The 17194-nt window shown below is 41.0% G+C and overlaps 1 protein-coding gene across 1 annotated transcript; it reads left to right on the top strand.

Moving 5' to 3' along the window:
• The first annotated feature begins 1073 nt into the window (after positions 1–1073).
• On the top strand, positions 1074–11439 carry angptl1b (angiopoietin-like 1b). The gene is made up of 5 exons (XM_034137169.1): positions 1074–1201; positions 5810–6647; positions 8151–8344; positions 9453–9723; positions 10243–11439. Exons 2-5 carry the CDS (start codon positions 5846–5848, stop codon positions 10428–10430), a joined length of 1455 nt encoding a protein of 484 aa, XP_033993060.1. The 5' UTR covers positions 1074–1201; positions 5810–5845; the 3' UTR covers positions 10431–11439.
• The last annotated feature ends 5755 nt before the right edge of the window (positions 11440–17194 follow it).

Raw genomic sequence — 17194 nt, 5'->3', positions numbered from 1 at the left:
CTATTTTTACTGTGCATGGAATATTCTATGATGTGAAATATCGACTACTTATGTCACTAGGTCAGTTGTTGTCAGTTAACTCAATGATGTGAAAGGAGTCCCTTAAGAAAAAAGGTTGGGAACACCGGCTCTAGACTACACAATAGACAGGCTTGTTAAATGGGTTGCAGATAAAGATTTCCAGGCATGGATCGAATTAGCCCAAAATGTATTTTTCAGCTTCCCTCAGTAACAGCTTCCTCCGAACACATGTTCTTCTACATATCATTTATTTAAATTATGCGACCTCTATATAGACCCGACCACCATGGAGACACACGCTTCCAATCACGCATACAAACACATGTTCTCATACATGTACCATGCACAGGCAATAACACTTCTACATTATGGATGTCCTCATAAGCAAATCTGTCCTCCCACATGCTGAAGTATCTCCCCACGCAGAGAATCCCCATGCATCAAAGCCTGAGCTTCCTCCTCAATCCAAAACATTTAGCTGAAGGGCGTTCTTTTTTTGTCTGCAAAGCCCCTCTGCATATTGTCCTCGTAACCAAATAAACACAGCTGCCAAAAAGCCCTCGCATTGCCACAGGAGACACCCCATATATGGAGCAAACACAAGAGAAATCACATGCAAATTGAATATGCTTAAACTACTGGATTGCCAGAATCAGTCAGTCATTAGATTAGAGCTGATGGGAAACAGCTTTGCGAGTAAGTAGACTTTGATAAATTGTAGTTGAACAAGGCTGTGTGTGGAAGAGAGAAATGTATGTGCATTTCATCAGCTCCTATAAGCCTGACAGCTAGACTGATTTGAAATGTCTTCACCACTCTTGCTGATTCACAGCCAATCCGGTTCTGTTATTTATTTGTGGTGAAACTTTATATTAGGAGGAGTTATTTTTTCTTTCCGAACTTCAGAGGAAGAAGGCAGGGCCAAGCCTTCCCTCTGCTCCAACTACAGAGAAAGTCACACCATCAGCCTCCCTCTTTCTGTACACGGACCACCCTCCACTGTTCTCCTAGTGGACGGTGTTTGCCTGTGCCGTAGCAGGCCTTCATTCTAAATGAGAGCAAAGACAGACGGAGAGTGAGAGGAGGAGAATGGAGAGCATGAACCTGCGTATGAATCAAAACTGAGACACCAAGGCTGGGTATAATACCTGCAATTTCTGGACTGAACTCATTGACACAGGTAAGATTTTTTTTTTCTGTGATCAGGCTACTTAGGAAATTAACTTTTGTATCTTTTTTAAGCTTTGGAAAACTGTTCACACTGTTAAATCTGCATATTTCCACGTCATCACTATGAGAAAAACCTTTAAATTTAATCATTTTAGCAAAGTTAATACAGGAAGAATTAGTTTTAGTTTAAATTAAAGTCAACTTATATTTGTTTTTTAAATTCTGTATACATCTGGTGTTTGTTAACCATCATTGTTGGTGCATCATGTCTCCTAGCAGACGGACCCAATCAGTGGCACCATCAGAATAAGTTGTGGGTTAATTGGCACAGTTCATAGAATCCGCTGGCCAGAAGCAAAAGCCACAACAAAGTTAGACTGGAAAATTTGGGGCTTTTTGATGTATGGTTAAATAAAGTTGGAGGGAAATTGGGGGGGGAGTACATGTTGTGTTCCAAGTGATTTTGAAGGGTTTTAACGTGAGATAAATCTTTTAATTGGGGGGCTTAGCGGTAGGCAGTGAGAGCTCAGTGGTACCACTTAGAGTGAGTGGGCCGATTGGCAGTGTCTCCGTGTTCCTCTGGGCTGGGAAAAAAAACAGCCGCCGCAAAGTTTGACCTGCTTGATTGAAAGGACTGCATTAATACAGATGAGGTAGCTGGGTTTTGGTCAGGTCTGGCTCAGAGCGACGAGTAAGATGAATATACCCCTTTTTAATAAGTAAACAAAAAAAACACGTCTGCTGCGGTCGACTTGATGAAGACCAGCAGGGTGTGAACGACATGAGGGCAACCTGGTGGTAAAAACTGCAGAAGAGATCCCTGGCTGAGGAGCCTTTGTGTAAACACTGTCACTGCTGTGAGATTCATATTGTGGGGATGGAGACGTGCAGACGGGCCAATTGCTGAGGCCGAGCTATTGAAGGGGGGTGACCTGTGATTACGGAAAGACAGGAAAAAGTACTCTCCGGGTAATATTAACGGACTGACAGTGCCAAGGTGTTTTTGAGTTCTGACACATGGCTAGTTTTTCCTAAAGTGCCTTTTCCTTTCCTCTCAGATGGTTTATAATCCAAAACTAAACAATCTGCAGCTTCTTCCATATGTTAAACTGGCATTTTCTTATGCTGCTGAACTTTTAAGCTTTAAAAAATGTATGCTAGCTCAGACTTTTTTTCAGTGGATAAGTCACTGTACTAAAAACTATTTGTTATAGATTTCCCTCGAGGCATGTTTTTTCTTATGACAATGATTAAACACGGCAGTAATGCTCTGGGATCTCTCCCATTAACTGCGGTTAGGACTCTTCAGTGCAAGAAATTTAAAGAGGAGACTGGAGAAATTATTCAAAGTCCCTGCTGTCTCTGTCTTGGACTCATTTAATTCTACTTTTTTTTTTTGGCATAAATTCCTCTACAGATTAGTTTTAATTAGCTCTGATATGAAGTGCGTCACATTGTGTTCCTGTCTGAGGTGTTGGATGAAGGTTTCTTCACCCCCTCAGCCATATCCACCAGACATATCCTGCCTTCTGGTTGGATTTGGTCCAAAATCACCCTGAAGTTGGCTTCACTTCCAGAGCCAAGCCTCGCTATTGAATATGGAGGGTGGGATATTTTACTTAGCATGGATTTGCCAACGTCACCCTCCCCTGCTGCATTTGTTGTGCTGTCAAAACCAATAAGATCAAAACAAAAGCTTTCGTTCCAAAAATAGACTCCAGAAAAGCATTACTCATAAATCAGGGATTCCTGCTACTCCTACTGCTCTTTTAACACATTTTCTTCTTTTATTCCTCATCCAATTTTAACATTTTGTTTGTACCAACCAAGAAGAAATTAAAGAGAGCATGTGAATCATCATTTTAACCATCACTAGCATTTAGCTATTTACCGATCTACCTCATAAATCCTGGTAGCGTGCAATCCCTGGCCATATTAAATCAATTCTGTATCAAATATTTCAATTTTCAGTTAAATCTTTGGCCCCATCAAGAGGTTTTTAACAAATGTTCCACACCAGTCAGCACAGGTACACTATAAGACTAAAGTGGAGGTTTGTAGAAATTCTGAGCCAGGAAATCTACAGAAATATGAAAAACAGATCCCAGTACTTGCCCACACCCAGACACCTGATACAGATGTGGTAAGGGCTGTAATGAAAGACAACCCATGAGGGAATGTATTGAAAATCTGAGTTACGATAACAGATTTGTGGTGGATGGGTGGCACTGTTCTAACTCGACCACAAGCGTGCCAGAAGGCACATCTTGTCTGGGGCAGAGCAGTTGATATGTAAGCTGTGTCTTTGCCTAAGTCTGCTAGTTTTCACTACACAGTTGTATGCTCATTCGTTTTATAATTAGGCAAGAGTCTTGTGTTGAGTCTTGAGTGGAAGCTCTCTTCTGTACCCAGGGGCGCACTGGGACTAAAATTCAGCCCTGGAAACTGGCCACTTGAAATGTCAAGAAAAAAAAATACAGTACTATTAGTTATTAGAAATCAGCTGTTTATTAGGCTGCATTTATGCAGTTCAAGGGATAATTCTCACCTAAAGAGGGAGGACACTCCTCAGATGTCTTAAACACATGGGATATCGTAAAACAGTAAACACACAAACATACAGTAGCTATATGCTGAAATGTTCACAATCAGTTAGCTAAAGGCTAACATCGGTATGCTAACATTTTCACTATAGGCGCTTTCACACCAAGTACTTTGCCGTACTTAGTTCCCACTTAGTAGCAGATCGCGTTCACACCGGAATAAGTCCCTGAGGGAGGATTAGGCAAATGAAGCCGCTGACGTCACTTCTTCTTCTTCTGCTTTGGGTTTACTGACAGGCCGCAAACAACTTCACGGCGTATACTGCCACCCGAAGTCTCCGGCCGGAGGTCCCCGAGTAAATCGCCAGAACGCCGACACCTCCTCATCACTCCACCGCTCCCATGTTTTTTTTTGTGTTGCCATAAGTTAGTCTCTCTCCGTTGGTGCGCTGGGCTAATGCTAATGCTAATAATACTAATGCCAGCAAATAAAATGGCGGCTTCATAAAACTTTTCGGAGTTTTACGGGCGTGGTTTGCAATTCGCCCAGCCAATCAGAAATAGGAACCTTTTTCTCCCATGAAAGTACCTGCTCTCTAGCAGGGACTAAAAAGGGGGTGAAAAGGTTCTCATGAACTAAGTTCTAGTTCCGGATTCTTTTGGTGTGAACGCAAAATTTCAAGAACTATCGGAACTATACGGGGAAAAGTACTCCAGTGTGAAAGCGCCTAATAGGCCTTTTTGGCCTAATAGGCGCTTTCACACCGGAGTACTTTTCCCCGTACTTTTCCCTTTTGGTTCCGATAGTTCTTGGGATTTTGCGTTCACACCATATAGAGAACTTAGTTCATGAGAACTTTTCCCCCCTTTTCAGTCCCTGCTAGAGAGGTGGTACTTTCCTGGGGAGAAAAAAGTTCCAATTTCTGATTGGCTGGACGAATTGCACACCACGCCCCGTAAAACTCTGAAAAGTTTTGTGAAGCCGCCATTGTATTTGCTGGCATTAGCATTATTAGCATTAGCATTAGCCCAGCGCACCAACGGAGAGAGACTAACTTATGGCAACCCAAAAATAACATGGGAGCGGTGGAGTGATGAGGAGGTGTCGGCGTTCTGGCGATTTACCCGGTGATTTCTACTGAAGCCAGTCCCCAACTCCGGGGACTTCCGGCCGGGGACTTCGGGTGGCAGTATGCGCCGTGAAGTTGTTTGCGGCCTGCCAGTAAACCCAAAGCAGAAGAAGAAGAAGTGACGTCAGCTGCTTCCTTTGCGTAATCTTCCCTCAGGGACTTATTCCGGTGTGAACGCGATCTGCTCTTTAGTTCCATGGGGGAACTAAGTGCTGGGAACTAAGCACGGCAAAGTACTCGGTGTGAAAGCGGCTATTAGCAATGTTAACATGTAGGCCTATATAGAGTGCCACAGTGACGCGTCCTAAAACCCGGAAGTAAACTTCTTCCGGTTCCTTCGACAAAAACCAATGCAATTTCTCCATAGAATTTTGGAAAATAGCTCGAAATAAGGTCTGTGGTTGACACAAATTGAAGAGACAGATCACGTTTTGTTCAGCCGGATAATATCCACATGTCTACCCTACTTTTATAATTTTCGAATCATAAATCTAATCGATAGATTTATGATCGATATTTCGAGCTATTTTCCAAAATCCTATGGAGAAATTGCATTGGTTTTTGTCGAAGGAACCGGAAGTGGTAAAATGCTAACTTACTTCCGGGTTTTAGGACGCGTCACTGTGGCACTCTATTGCTTAATAAGTTGGCTAAATGCTAACATCGTTATGCTAACCTGTTCACAATGGCAATGTTAACATGTGTAATGCTAAATAAGTAAGCTAAACGCTTACATCAGTTTGCTTACATGTTCACACATGCTGAGGACAAGGTCTACATGGTCTACATGGTCATTGTGGGCAGTTTTTTTTGTTTTAAACCAATGTATTTGACATATTTTGACCCGATGATCATGCAGGATGACAATTATTAACATTCATTAAGGGGGGACATGGGTGCACCAACTTTCATGTAAAATGGTCCAAACTTTTTTATTTTTTATAGATCTTAAGCTACTTGGTGGTAAAGAGAGAAGGAACCATGGGGTCTGGATCATGGAGCGTATTTATTCTGGTTGGTCTGTCGTTTTGCGGCAACAGCCAAGCCCTCACAAAGAACCCCATCCTGTCCCGGATACGAAGGGCTCCAGAGGCCAATGGGGAAAGCAAGAAGTGCTCCTACACCTTCCTGGTTCCTGAGCAGAAGATCACAGGACCCATATGTGCCGCCCGCGGTTACTCTACCGACAAGGATCGAGTGACACGCCTGGATGTGGCTGGAGTGCGGGACCTCATGTCGAAGCAGCGTAGGGAGACGGAAACTTTGAAGCTGGTGGTGGATGTGGACGGCAACTTGGTGAATGAAATGAAGCTGTTGAGGAAAGAGAGCAGGAACATGAACTCCAGAGTGACCCAGCTGTACATGCAGCTGCTTCACGAGATCATCAGGAAGAGGGACAACTCGCTGGAGCTGGCGCAGCTGGAGACGCGCATCCTCAATGCCACCTCAGAGTCACTGCGCCTGGCATCCCGGTACAAAGAGCTGGAGTCCAAATACGCAGCCCTGTCTGCTGTAGTGAACAACCAGTCAGTGCTGATTGGGGCACTTGAGGAGCGATGCATGCAGGTGTACAGCCGCAGGCATGACCAGACACCCTTGGGACCTCCACTTGTGCAGGTGGTGCCTGAGAACATTCCTGTTAGTGTGCCACGTTTCACCAATGAGATCCAGAGGGACAACAACCGAGGCTTTGCCCGAGAAAGGGGCTCTCGCTCTGGGCCGTCACCCACGAGCGGCACCCTGGAAGTTCAGAAACCTTCACCTGGAAACTTCAGTGCTGAAGGTAAGTGAGAGAAGAATCCACCAATCCATCCATTACATTTCAATAATGTATTCATTGTTTAAAACGTGAAAATGTAATGCAAGTCATGGTTAAATGTAAAGCAGTCATGACTTTGGAGGCCAGCCGTGACAAAATATGAATCCCTAAGTTTGAAAACAGCTGCATGTTTTCAATTTTCAAAGGTCAGAGATTTGCACATTCAGCTGGAACTCTGCTGCCGGCTCAACAGAAAGAACACAAACCAGGATGGAAATAAAAATGTTGTAACGTCTCAACTGAGGCAGGGGACTTAAAGCAAAGCAAAGAAAGACCTAACCAGTGCGATTTTGCTCATCAACAGTAAATTCCTGACACATTTAGATTGCCCTCGCCCAAGAATAATAAAGTGTGTAGGATTTCAGTACAGCTGTGTACGAAAACGATCCCTTACAAGACTGTTCCATTGCATGTGAGATGTAGACAAAACCCAGGCTGATGTATAGACCCCTCAAAAACCACAAAGTAGAGGCACTTCTGCTATACTTTATGGGATGAATGGACTAAACCTTTACATTATTATTTTACCATTAGCCTGGAGAGGGTTGCTCCCCCTTTAAATAAACTCATTGCTTCATAGGCTATTAGTAAAAATGCTATGCTAATGAGAATGTTGAATTACTTTGGAAAAATGCAGTTAGTCACAGTGGTTGTACAAAGTATCTATTAAGTTGTTCCTGTTTTGTTTTCATACCACAAATGGGGCAAGTCATATCTTATAAAGTCATTTTATTTGCCTGACCCTACCACTGTTCCTTAAGAACACGGTAAACATCTTTGCTGGATAAATGTGTTTTTGATTACTCTTTGTTTGTGTGATTTTATTCTTGTTTACCATATTCCCTAAAAGTTCAACCCTCTGTCAGACTTCAACTTAAATGTCTCTTAATCATGTTCTGAAACAACAGAGTAAAATTGTCATACAAACCAAAACTGAGTTTTAACCTGAATCAGACTCTTTGATACATGTTTTAATATTTATATTGCGTTTAACCCTAAACCCTAAAACTCACTTCTCCTGCCTAAACATAACCAACGAAACCTACAAAGGCAACAAATTCTAGCCAATCAAAAGCAGAGTGAGGCGGGTAATGCTTTTGCCCTAAGAAAAAATAAAGTCTGTAAGGTCAAATGACGTCTTCTGCATAATAATTAGCCATCTGTTCTTGTGTGTTTTTTTTAGAACTGGCCACTTATTTGAAGGAAAACAGACTGTCAGAACAATGGGCCTTTTCCAATTGCATATTTTTTCTGACTTCTGAGGTTTCAAAATAATAGGCTGTCAGAAAAAAAAAATGGGCATTGAAAAATCTCCTTTGAAACTTTAACATCAAACTGAGTTTTGCCACATGAACGTAGTAGCTAAATGTAATCAAAATGGAAAAAAAATGAAACCAGATATAGTCCTGCTAAAAGCTAAATAGCCACGGCTAGATGCCCACCTCTCTCTTTTGTCCTTTCCTTCAGGTCCTTTCAGAGACTGTCTCGACGCGCAGGAAGCTGGCCACAGCACCAGCGGCATGTACCTGATCAGACCAGACGAAGCAGAAAGGCCAGTGCAGGCTTGGTGTGAACAGGACATCGACAACGGCGGCTGGACCGTTATCCAGAGCAGGCGAGACGGCTCCATTAACTTCTTCAGGAACTGGGATAGCTACAAGGTGTTGACATATGACACTTCCCCCACCCTGTCTGTCTTATTTTTCTGTCTTCTCTCCTGAGCCAACTTCAATATTTGGGTCATCTAAAGACAACATGGGGGCTGTTACAGTATATGACCCATGTAGCGGAACCATCTGGGGTCTGGACTATTTCCTAGGCCATATTCCTTGTGTTTTCACTAACTGTAAAATATAACGCCCCGTCAGCAACAGTATTCGTGGAGGGTTATCTGGTTTGAGATTCCCATTATGAAACATTAGATGGCCCACTAGGAAGGTATGTTCCGTAGCTCAAACTGCAGAGGTTGCTTTCCAAACCGCTACTACTATGGAGCCTTCCTGGATGAATAGCTGGTTGGCTTGCGCAACATATAGACCCTCTCATCAAAGCTATGTGAGAATAAGATGGAGTATATCGTGGCTGGCAGCCTCAGCAATCCAGTGTTCCATTCAACCTCGCCAGGCTCGTGCATGTGTAACTGGAAGCTAAATTGCTCTCTTCAACATTGATTTGCCTCTGTGCTCTTTCAAAAAGCCACCACAAGTGCACACACACAGCACCAGAGAGGAGGCCCTGGACTGAAACCCTACATCGTTCATCATCTGCTGGCTCACCAAGCTAATCCCCAATCCCAAACCTCAACCTCCTCTACCAAGTGAAGTGTTCTTCAGGCACATGGCCAGATGTACATTGCTCGCTGTTATTCAACATACGCGCCAAGGCCATTTTCGCCAGCAGCCGTGATCTAAGAGCTCTGTTGGGTTTAAGTGATGAACCAGCATTTTGAGGATGGATGCTTATTTTGCTGCCTACACTCTACAACATGTCTTTTTAATCATTTCAAAGACAGGGTGATAATCTTTTGCAACAGCTTTTTCCTTTTGAAGCTTTGTAGTTTGTCTTAACTACAGAACCACAACCCGAACGTCATCAAAAAGAAAACTCTTGTTTGTTCTGTTACAATCCCACAGCCTTATTCACAAGGGGGTTTTATCTTCCCAAACAATTCTCATGTTTCTAAACTCCTCAGGCTACCACATGAAAAACAATGCTCGTTATTTCCTGTGATCTTTCTCTAACCCTCCTTTTAATTTTCCTTTGATTCAGAGCGGCTTTGGCAACATAGACGGGGAATACTGGCTCGGCCTGGAGGGCATCTACAACCTGGGGAGGCAGGGGGACTACAAGCTGCTTGTGGAGCTGGAGGACTGGATGGACAAGAAGGTGTACGCTCAGTACAGCAGCTTCCATCTAGAACCTGAGAGCGAGGGATACCGTCTGCGACTGGGCACCTACCAGGGCAACGCCGGGGACTCCATGAGCAGCGACAACGGCAAACAGTTCACTACTCTGGATCGAGACAAGGACGCCTACTCAGGTAGATGAACTTTAAAATGCATTATGATTATTTATTGAAATTGTACCTAGTTTTCACATCTAATCTAGCAAACATTATATATTGGTAAAAAGTAAAACACCTTCAAAGTCTCTTAATAAATACCCATTACACATTCTTGAAATCGAGATTTCTCGAACGGGGTCATCGTAGATCAAAGACAAATAAAATATGGCATCAGTCCCACAAATCCCATAATGCTTTATGATGCAATTAATATGCATTCCCAAATGAAAATTGAAAGTGATTATCACCGGGCAAATTGCACAAAATCACATCTTCCACTTCTTTGTCCATTATTTTGAGCATGTCAGCACTTGTAGCAAGAGTAGCCTTCGCTAGCAAACACTGAAAACCAGCAAACGTTACATGCTAACATCTACAAGTTAGAAGCACCAGAGATCTGGTCGCTCTATCTTGAAAAGGCAAAATAGAAACCAACAATATGTAGATGTTTTATAAAAGAACACTGTCATTAACCTTCCTGTTTCCCTTCTACAGGTAACTGTGCCCATTTCCATAAAGGAGGCTGGTGGTACAACGCTTGCGGTCAAGCCAATCTGAACGGTGTCTGGTACACCGGAGGCGTTTACCGCAGCAAATTCCAAGATGGGATTTTCTGGGCCGACTATGGTGGAGGCTTCTACTCTATGAAGGCTGTCCGTATGCTGATCAGGCCCATAGACTGAGGAGATATTTGAAGCAAGGCTGAACCAGGGGCAACTGTGGAGGCCAGGGAGAAACATTGTGACTGGATAAGTCATCAGCAACTGGTTCATCCTAGATAAAAGAACTTCCCCAATGGAGACAACCAATCATCAGTAGTGACTTGAACTGCCTTCTGTAACAGACATGGACTGTTCACTTATATATGGTAATAGATGCACAAAAAGAGGGATTTAGGGGGCATTTCTATTTATAGTAAGCCATACTGCTACTTTTACCAACAAATATGTTGGTGCAGGCAAATTAAGTATAATTTCGGAAGATGTACAGCCAAATAATGCAATCTGTCTATCTGTTTATGAGACTGCAGTGTTTTCCTCATTACTGGGTCACCCCGTGGAGACGAGGTGCCACATCCTTACAGAACCTTGATATTGATTTAATTCATAAGCTTTAGCCTCACAGGATCTAAAAGCAGCTTTTCCTACCTTGCCAAGATAAACATGTGGAGGGAACACTCATACATGGTATATAACTTGTGCTATAGTTGCTGGGAGCTGGAAAATACATCTTGTTAATACAGATATGTATACTCTGTATCCACTTCCAAATCTAAAAAAGGCCAGCACCTTAAAGAGATTGAGAAGGAATGTGGTTTAAATACATCTTTTTGTATACACTTGATTACAAAAACAGCCTGGTTTAATTTTTTTCTCCCTACACTTAAAACAACCTTAATACTCTATGTTAAACTACTTTGTCCAAGTGCAGATGACCAGAAATGATCATTTATGTGTACAATTAACTTATCATAACAGGGAAAAGGGCCAGGTGTCCTGAGGGAACAGTAAATGATCCTATAGAGAAAATAACTAATTCCCTAACTGTATAAATGACAATCATTCCTAAAGTGAGCTTGCACGTATGGAAATTGCTGTTATGTGTTTTTCTCATTTGGCTGTTGATGTAATTTCAGTATGATTCTGGGAAAAATGATCATTGTTGATGAAAAAAAAGAAAAATGGAATAGCGTTTTGTTGATGAGTTGTTTTTGAGCACGAAAAATATGCCAACCAAGCGTGTTGAAAGTTAGGCAATGGGACAGACAACGAGAAACACATTGCTGAAAACCAGACACGATGAAAAAAGAAAAAGAGAGCAGGGAGGGGATGAACTGGGATGGAATCAGTCCAAATTTCCGAGTTATATTCCCCCACTCTTCCTTATAAATACAGAGACATTTACATTCTTTCCACACAAAAGTGCTTGAGTTGTATGTTTTCGTAAAATATCTTTTAAAGTCAGTGGGCCTGCACTCTGTAATCACCGGTGTGGAAGGAAAGCGGCATCCTTTTAGGGGAACCATCCCAAAGGAGAGGGGAGCTGGGGGTTTATTTTCCTTTTTTTGAACAGTTGGGTCTATTTTGAACAACGGAGCTGCATTGCCTTTGGTGTCTCAGACACAAATAGAAACCTCATATTGTGAGTGTTTCTTCTTAGTGACCACAATAGCCCTCACACCCATCTCTTCAACAAACTTTTATAAAGCAACAAAACACAAAGAAATGAGACTGGACATGGAAACATGTTTATGAACAGTCACTATATGACTCACCTTAACAATATAACAATAACAGTTGTAGCATAGAACTTTAGCATCACTTGAAGGGACATTCTTCCTCATTTGGATTCAGAAGAACTCTTCTCATGTGACATGCTGATTCATACTGTTAACCAAGTCGTACTTAGCTCTTGATTTGGTCATTTGTAATCTTTGTTCAGATTTCCTGCCCCTTTCAAACTTATCTTGTGAGAGTCATGCAGATAACATTTTGTTTTTTTAGCAGATTCAAACTGAAGCTGTACAGACAACACAGTCTCACGGCATTTCGTGTTATAGTCACAATATTTATCTTTTGATTCGTGTTCACCAACACGATTTTGTAATTTTTTTCGTGTCACACAGAACGATTTTAAAAGCAATGTAAATAATAACAAATTAGAAGGAAAAACAGATAAAAAAAAATACAAATTTCAGTATTCTGACACAGAACGATTTTAGAAGCAATGTATTTCTATTGGTAGTATGTTTCGTGCCTGCACCAAATAATAACAAATTAGAAGGAAAAAACGATGACAACAAATACAGATTTCAGTATTCTGAGGCTCTGAGCCACATTTCTTTTCCTCACGGACGGCAAAAAAACTCTGACATTATACAATTTGTATAATGTTTGTCAAACGTATTGCATGTCTGGATCAATTTAATTCTGGCCCTCAAACTGAACTACAAAACTCTTTTTCACTGTGTATTTTTCTTGGTCCACTATCAAACAAAGCACAATGTCATCAGATCAGTCAAAACGTTTAAAAAAGTTGTCTCGAGACTCAGACTTGAATAGATGAATATAGAGCCAGCAGGTAGTTAGCCAGCGTTAGCATAAAGACTGCAGCAGACAAAGCTAGCTTGGCTCTGTCCTAAGTTTCAAAACTCCCTATTAAACATTTTATATCTTGCATGTTTTATTCATACAGAAAATACAAAAAAACATCAAGTTGTGGTTTTACAAGTGGTTAAGTGCTGAAACTTCAGACCTATGTTACTGTGCCCAGTCGCTATACGCCAGGAAAAACAGCAACACATAAAACCTCGGAAACCACAACTCGCGATTCAACAAACTAGATAACGTGTTAATTAGTGACCTTGATATGTACTGGCTGGTATTTTTTTACTTGAGTAGATTCAGTATAGCTCTTTCTCCGTGTTTTCGTTTTCTTGATGCTAACACAAGCTAACGGCCTGGGCCTAGCTTCACATTTAGCGTAGCCAACACACAAGACTGGAAGGCCTACTGGTATTTTCTTCTCCCTCTGGTAAAGAAGGAAAACAAACACATTGTCAAATTATGAACTTAAGAATAAATCAGATCAAGTAAGACAACAATTATCCCTAACAGGCCACAAACACAGCTGAAAATGTCAAGTGCAGGCTCAAACTCTGTCTTCAACAATCTGAGCCCATGCCAAAGAGTTTTATTGAACAGTTAGTGTACTTGTTCTTTAACTCCAACACCTTCCTGTCCCAACTCTGCCTTTCAGACGTCGAGACTATATCCAACCAAGAGACTTACTGTGGGATGCTCCATCACCACAGGAGCTGTAACTGAAGTCTTCCAATAACTCTGCCCAACAAACACTGAACTCTTACATTTTAAATAGCCTCTTGGGGGTATGGAAATGCATGATTATCCCACAAAAACCAAACCACTGGGCATTCAGACGTTGGTACAGGGAAGGTGACATCCCTGGCTCTGGTAAGGGGGACCACACTCAGGCCTGTATACCACCTCAAATACTGGGCTAACAGACTGGGGATGGCCGAGTGTTCGTGCAGTGTGGTCCTCGGAGAACCGCTGCATGTTTCAGAGGTGAAAGCCCTCTTTGTCACTGAGTGAAGCATCGCTGTCTACGAGTTCCACCACCGAGGTGGCACCAGGATCGGAAGATTTGTGGAAGAAGCTGGCTCTGCTGCTATTTGCTGAAAGACATGCTGTGTGGGGAATGTCCGTGAGAGTGACTCATTAGCCCCAAGAAGTTCAGTGAGCGTCAAGCAGCAAATCAACAGACAGGAAGTGGAGCTGTTTTCTTTGAAAATAAGCACTGTGACAAATGTTTTGCCCTAACTGGGACAGTTAAACAACTCCATAGCTAAGTCCGTTCCTAAGTGCCCTTTTGATTTAAAGCTTAACAGACACTTGTTTAAGATGGATGATCACTTGGAGGGTTCTGGGAAGTCTCACTGAGCTACAGTTTCCACTCTCCTATTAGTCTAAAATATACAGCAGAGGGATGTTTAATTTAGCTGTGAAAGGTACAAGCAAGCATTGAGATAGAGTCATTTTTGATTCATTTGAATGCCTTTCTTTTAAACAGTAGGAAGGTAATACGCACCAATCACATCCCACAGATAACAAACAACAGAGCATTTCAGCCACGAGATGTGAGCTCCAGTTTCAGCTGCCAGGTAACAGATCTGTTAAATACATCTATTAGTGACCAGAAAATTCAGATGGTTTTCATTGTTCATGCGGTTGGCATGGAAAGCTTGTTTATTCTAGACTCAAACCTTGAAACCCTTTATCATTCTAATGGATCTCTTACAGACATATGACCTCAGAACACTGCGGAGTCAACATTAGTCAGTGGATTGGAGGACACACTAATAGTCTGCATGACTGTTAGCTGTATGATTCATAAGATTTCACTTATTGTGATAAATGGCTAGAGTCATCGAGGTCTGTTTAAGGCTTCAGGACCACCTGGAGCAACAGTGCCAAAGGCGCGACTGCTTTGACGGCTCAACTGTTTTTACACGTTAAAACAGTGAAAAACAAAAAGGGCCTCATAGCCTCAACGGGTTCAACAGGGGGCATGAGCCAAAAAGCCACAGAGCACAACAGAAGGAACCACAGAAATGTTTTACATCCAGTCCAGTGAACAATAATAAAAAACACTTACAGCAGTACAATCTGCTCCTCATTACCATGAAGTAACATCGTTTGCAGCTTTGTTAGTATAATTGGATGGGATACTTCCTTCTAATTGAATGAAAGCTTTTTCCAATTTCATTAAAACTATTATGGCAGTGTGATTTGTTGGAAGGAGGTCATGGAAATTATTAAACTACTATGGACAAACACAATAAAGGTAATTTCATACAATGTTCTTAATAGTGCATCCCCAGAGCATTCTTGGAATTGATAAGTGTTGCACGTCTACCCTGCTGTACTTCTCATCCTCTCTAATGAGCCCATGTTACATTCTCAGTTTATATCATCTTTTTTTAATAAAGCTTTCACAATCCAAAAGAAATTGGGGCTGCCGTAAAAACTCATCCTGAACTGCTTGCAATAGTCAAGTCATTTCTTCCTGGCAATGGAACTTCTTATTGCACTACATGTTGGTTCAAATGCACCTTGACCTTGCTAAAGTTAAGTTTGGTGACACTTTGATAAAATATGTCCAGTTTCTATGGTCGAGTTCCTCCTTTTACTCAGTTCTACTGTCACAAGATGTCAATGGACTGGACCTTGCAGGATTTAAACCGTACTATGATACCATCTAGTGGTGGAGTAGTATTACTACCTATCCATACCACTGTAAAGCAGAACAGGAGATTAGCCATACTTTTTCATTGATTAAAAACACTTGCTGACATTCTGTTCAAGTTTATGATTAAATAAGTTATATATTATATATATCGAATTGCCAGGTAAATGTAATGATAACATTAATTATGTAGGATTTCTGGTTTGACAGAAACATGCCTTTGGTGCAAGGTAAGGGACATGTCTTCCTAGAAGTTTGTCTTATGAATTCGAATTAATTCACATCTAATTTCAATTGGCAATAATCAATAGTTGTTTTTTTTTTCCAGTTTCTATAATTTGCTCTGGAAATGGGGGCCATTTCTCTGATTTTGTGAAAGGGTTTTACATATCAAGCTGAGCTTTTCCATTGAACTTCATATTCATTGTATTAAGTATACATTATGCTGTTAGAAATAGATGTTGGTTAAGCTCCCACACTTTTTATAAATTAACTGCAAGTACATGCAAACAGCAAAATGTATCCAACCTGTCATGGACACAATTCAAAGAGTAAATACATTGTAATTACATAGTGATTATAAAATGTACATTTTCAGAAAGCTATAGTCCCTTTCTCAACAATATATTTCAGTTAATGGAAAAAGTATTTGGATAATAATGAAATTATGGCAAACTATTTGTACCATGTCCACCCTGTCATGGAAGGCTTGCTGGCAGGGTGGACATGGCCAGTTTTCCATCATTTCATACATGCATAATTCAATATTATTATGAAAATAGAATATACATGATCAAAATGACTCCTTTTATCAAATAACCCGTTGTGGACAATAAAACCATATACTTTTTTTTTTAATGTAGTATCATTTAACCACTTATTACACACACTGTAGTTAGCAGAGCAGTGTGTGGGACATGCCAAAATCACGTACATCCAATGAAAAAATAAGGTATAAAATGAAGGAAACACATTTCAAGAGACTTATCATTGTAATGATATGTGTGTAAATGTTTGGCCATTTATAATAAGACCTCAGAGTTTCATTATTCTGCTACATTTTCATGATAACTGAGTGATTCTGATGGGGACACCAAAGTTACTTTATAGTGATATTGACCCACCTGTGGGAACATTTATAACTGAGCTGCTCCGGCTTGAGGTTGCCACAAAGCTTTTATGCCATTATTTTAGAGTAACTTGCTAAACATATACTTTTAATACAATATCGGTGATTGTCTTAAATACAAATAGAGAAGTTTCCTAAAATGATAAAATGTTTTACCCTGCAAAGCATTTTCTCATGTAATGATGCTCTAAATATTGTAGCCTACTTTTTGCCGAGCTCTACCTCAAACCTTGCCCCATCTTCTTTGGCATTGTCAGTAAAAAAAAGTATGGAAATGTTGTTCGAAATGTATTATTTAGCATTCTTTATCAATTACAGAATATTAGAGGAAAATTAATATCGTGAATCTATTGATTATTCTATCCACTTTTCTTTTTTTTATCTTAGCTTACTTATGTGAATGTATTTGGTGTTTAACAAACGCAATTTGGTAAATAAATGAACTTGTTTACGTCCTGTTCTTCAAAAAATGACATACTTCAATAAAGTTTGGAGATAAAAAAAAAGGGAAGCCGCTGTCGCCGCCTGATGACGTCCATGTAGGCCTGT

Source organism: Trematomus bernacchii, unplaced genomic scaffold (assembly GCF_902827165.1).
Source record: "Trematomus bernacchii unplaced genomic scaffold, fTreBer1.1, whole genome shotgun sequence".
Lineage (NCBI taxonomy): Eukaryota > Metazoa > Chordata > Actinopteri > Perciformes > Nototheniidae > Trematomus > Trematomus bernacchii.
This window is presented reverse-complemented; position numbering and strand designations above follow the sequence as displayed.